Source organism: Crocodylus porosus, unplaced genomic scaffold (genome assembly GCF_001723895.1).
Source record: "Crocodylus porosus isolate Cpor-Errol unplaced genomic scaffold, CroPor_comp1, whole genome shotgun sequence".
Classification (NCBI taxonomy): domain Eukaryota; kingdom Metazoa; phylum Chordata; order Crocodylia; family Crocodylidae; genus Crocodylus; species Crocodylus porosus.
The window spans coordinates 15,022,968-15,027,311 of NW_017728921.1; the positions used below are offsets into that span (position 1 = coordinate 15,022,968).

At 49.1% G+C, this 4,344-nt stretch overlaps 1 protein-coding gene across 2 annotated transcripts in view; it reads left to right on the plus strand.

Annotated features, from left to right (window-relative positions):
* Window positions 1-326: 326 nt before the first annotated feature.
* YDJC (YdjC homolog (bacterial)) overlaps window positions 327-4,344 on the plus strand; it is a 27,108-nt gene continuing 23,090 nt past the window's right edge. The window contains exons 1-2 of one of the 2 annotated variants that reach the window (XM_019539067.1): window positions 327-939; window positions 1,141-1,319. In XM_019539067.1, the coding sequence (XP_019394612.1) occupies window positions 1,156-1,319 (164 nt within the window). In that variant the 5' untranslated portion in view covers window positions 327-939; window positions 1,141-1,155. The remainder of the gene's footprint in view (window positions 940-1,140; window positions 1,320-4,344) is intronic. The other variant, XM_019539068.1, reaches the window with a different exon arrangement.

The following is a 4,344-nucleotide window of genomic DNA, read 5'->3' on the forward strand; positions in this document are numbered from 1 at the left end:
GGAAGGTGCCCGCCCCGGCCTCGGCCCCCGGCAGCCGCCGGTTCCGGCTCCCAGGCCGCCTCGCCGGTGCTGCGCGGCCCTGCTGCCCTCGGGGGCTGCAGCGCTAGACACTTCCTCCGTGTGCTGGCACGGCCGGGCAGCCGGCTCCCGCCCCGCAGCCGGAGCCAGAGAAGACGCTCAGCTGCTGTGGAGCCGAGAGGAAGAGGCCTAGCACCCTCGCTGGGGTCTGAGCCAGGCTTTGGCGCGGTCCTAGCGAAGCAGAAAACCCGGCTTCCCGTGTGGAAAACGCTAAAGAAACCTCGTGCCTGTCACTGCAGTTCAGCTGCCCAAGGCGGCAAGTGCTGACGAACCTGGCACGGCCCCATGCACCCGCTCCTGCTCACCGGGCTTGGACCCCAGTGCGGGAGAGGGTATGTGAGCACCGTGGGGGGCCAAGCTGTCTCCTTTCTCCCATTCTTTAATGTGAAACCCTCCCGAGTGCTGCATCTGCGGAGGTCCGGATGTGGGAAAGGCTCCGGTTGTTTCTGTGATGCAACTTCAGATCTCAGCGCACAGGGGACCTGGACCCAGCTCACACGCTCGTCAGGCTGGATTGCTGCTGCGAGCCAGCTACCCAAAGTCAGCCACTGAACTCGAAGCATGGCTTGATTGCTTCTAGGAGGATTGTCTGCTGGCTGCATTTGTGGTGGTCACTCCTCATGAGATCCTGTAAAGCTAACTGCTGGAGTACGGCAGTAAAGGGATTTTGAACCCGTGAGCTACCATCAGCCTTTTAAATCGACGTGTAAGAAACTGACCTTTCGAACTGGACAAACTACATTTAATCTGGATATATACCACAGATTAAGGACAATCCTTCCCTCTGCGAAGAAAAGGGAACTAGGGCCATGTTGCTACTGGAGGAGGGATAGAATATTATTTGCAAGAGCAGCAGTTATGGTAAAAAATAGAAATAATACGTACTGAAGAATGTATGCATAGTTGTAAACAGCTAAGGTGGAGCAGCAGATGTAGTCAGAGACTGACTTACTTTTTGATTCATCCAATACCTGAGCCTGTTGTTTTCTGGTTCCTCTTAATCTGCAGATTAGTCACTGCTTTGTTTTTTATTTTTCTTCTTCTTTGCTTTGCTGTTGTCAGGGCTGACCCATAAGGATGCTCCAGGACAGAGTGAAGCTAATAGTAACTGGAGATGACTTTGGCTATTGCCCAAGGAGGAACCAAGGCATTGTGGAGTGTTTTCTAGCTGGAGCAGTTTCCAACGTTTCTCTTCTGGTCAATGGCAGTGCTGCAACAGATGCAGCACAGCTGGCAAGGAGGTGAGCTACTTACTTTAGTCCTTTTTGTTTGTCTCTCCCCAGGCCATACGAGCAAAGCTAAGCCTGTAAAATTCAGGGAACACCTAACATTTCTTATAACCCAAATGGGAAAACTAAAAACTTTCCCAGGCTTACGCAAGGGAAACAGACTAATGTACCTTTACTGACAGCATGTTCAAAAAACATTGTTCTGCAAATGTTTCTCTACACGGTTCTTCTTCTCATGGTAGTCACTGCTCTACACGTGTTTTCTTCCGAGGCCCAGAAGGTGGAAAGCCACCTAAGCAAAATGTTATTCTTTTGGTGGCTGCAACGTGGGTTAGTCCATCTTTCTCTTTTCAGGCTGCTTTGAAGAGACATGATGAAAATAAAAGTCCATGCTGTGAAAAGTCCCTTACCTACTGAATTGCATACACTCAAGATTTTTAAATACCTTAAATACCTACCAATGTCCCTCTTTTTGCTATTTGTGTTGTTGGCATGTTGCTTGGGTTAGTTGTAGAAAGGAAACTAGCCTTGTTCTGGCCTTTTGTTTTCAGGAGCTAACACAACCCAACCACTGCAGTGCCTAAACTTCAAATTTACACATGGGAAATTTCAATCCCTCCTACTTAATTTTTTCCCCCCAAAAGTATTGAAAATACTCCTGTCCATAAAAGGCTTTATAGAACCACTCATCAAAAACACAGTTGCTAAAAGGAGGTTGGGGTTTCAGCTATCTGACTATTTAATGCACATATTCTTGACTCCTGAAGGGGCTTTTTAAGGGAAGCTATCATATTTGGCTTTGCAGCATATCACATGGCTTCCTGGACTAACCCAACAAATCATTTAATGTGGAGCATTACCTGTAACTTGTTTAGAAAGTAAAACCAAGCTTCTACCTCAGCTCCAGCCTGAAACAGGTGAACTTTCTTGAGAAAGCAGCTCTGAAACCTGGAAGATGAAAGTATTTAGTACATCAGAAGCAGCTCTTTGTGACCAAGAGAGCAGTGCTGGGTCTGTGGTTGTTCAGACCTGGCATCCTACTCCGCCTAGTCCAGTTGTTCACAAAGGGTGCCTTTTATACCAGCTGGTTCATGCTAGTTCTCTGTGTATGTCTGCTTATGAGGTCATAGACATTTTGTGTGATGTACTTCACTAGAGTTAGGTTGCAGACTGGCATTTCCCCCCTGGATCTGGTCCTCATGAGCAGTGCCCAGCTGGCAGCCACAGCCTGAACACTGCAGAGGTGACACTGGTGTGAGCTTGCTGCTCATGTCTCAGCCCAGACTTGGGGACCATCCTGAAGAGGGCCTTCCCGCAAGAGCTGCCTGCAAGAGGATCTGGTCTTGGAGCCAGTCTGCCTTTGGCTAAGAGGACTAGACATGACATGCTCTCTGTCTGCCTGGTCCAGGTGAGTCTCCCTTGCAGCAGCCACATGCAGGGCATAGACCAGGGGCCCTTTGAGATGCCTGCCTGCCCGCTTCTCCTCTCCTTATCTTGGTCCAGTTCCCCTCATGCACAGCAGAGGCAGGATGTGGGGTGCACAAGGGCAGGGAGAACAAGGGGTTGCGGGTTGCCACGGGAAGACTTCCTGTATCTTCAGCCTGCAGCACCAGGTGAGCTCTGAGCACATGAGGGTGCAAGCAGGGTAGGCAGAGGGGGTTTCTATGTAGCTGTTCAGTGGTTTAGGGCAGGGGGCAGCTTGGGATGTAGGTCCAAGAAGCACATAGTCCTACCCTGAGAGGAGATCCCACCTCCATGCAGGTTAGGGAGAAGGCAGTGTGTGCGGATGTGTGCGTGTGGGGAGGGAAATGTTTAAAATCCTGCCAATAATACATTTAACAATGCAGACAAGCAACAAGATGAAGCTGCCACTCTCCCAAGATACAGGCACAACTCACAGCGCTTGAAACCCCAAAGCTCCGGCTGCTATTAGAGCCATGTAGATGCCCAGTTATTGACAGGTTTTTAAATATAGAATCCACCTGGCCTAGTTTCTGGTTTCTATATTGAGAAAGGAGGCCATGTGACTGCACTTCAGCGCGGCATCTTTGAATCCAGGTCACAGCATTTATCCTGCCTGCCGAGTGCGGTGTTCTCAGAGCAGGGCTGGAGGGACATTTTGCAACAGAAACTATAGTCCTCTCCTTAGTTGGGGAGGGGGCTGGGGTTCCTTTGGATCCTACAGATGTGTGAGCTAGATTGGAAATAATTTCTGAGAAAACAGGCCCAGCTGCTTTGGACGTATATGAATGCCAGATCCCGCACATTTGAGTTACTTAATCCAGTTTTACTATCCCTATTGAATTCCCAGAGTTACTCGTGCATAAATATAAATGGGAGCACAGTGTTTATAATCCTCAGATGTGCTCATTCCTGGCTGAGAGCCTAAATTCAGGTACTGTTTGTGTCTGTTGCCACAATAAATGTAGCACCTGATTCTGTAAGCAATCTCTTAATTCAGCCTCCGGACTGAGATGCTAGCTCCTCTATCAGAAAGGTCCAGGCTAGCTTTCTGTTGCAAACCTGATTTTAAATACACCTGGAGGCTGTGGACTTAAAGGGTGCCTATAGACAAGCAGCGAGGCTGCTCTGAGACGCTGAAACGACAGCGTGTCGGAGCAGGCTCGATTAGTCGAGTCTGCGGGAGTGTGGTAATTACCACAGTCCTGCAGAATCCAGTGTCTTGTGTATCAGTGTTCCCATGCTTAAAAATGGCAGTGGGGGCATTTTAACTAAAGCTCATCAAACAAGCTTTAGCTAAAGAGACCCTGCTGCCATTCTTAAGCGTGGGGGTGCTGATGTATCAGATGCTCTGGGCATGTTAATTAGAGCGGCTCTTGGAGCTGCTCTAATTAAAGTCTCTTGCCTTCCCTCCTCCCTCCACCCCGTGCCCAATCCTGGAGCATATGTATAAGTTTCTGAAGACTCTTAGATTCCTGCTAAAATATCTTTGTCTCCCCGTGCCATATGCAGGCCTTGCAGAAAGGATGACAAGGACAGAGACACTGTTGTCTTTATCATTCCATATGCACTCCAG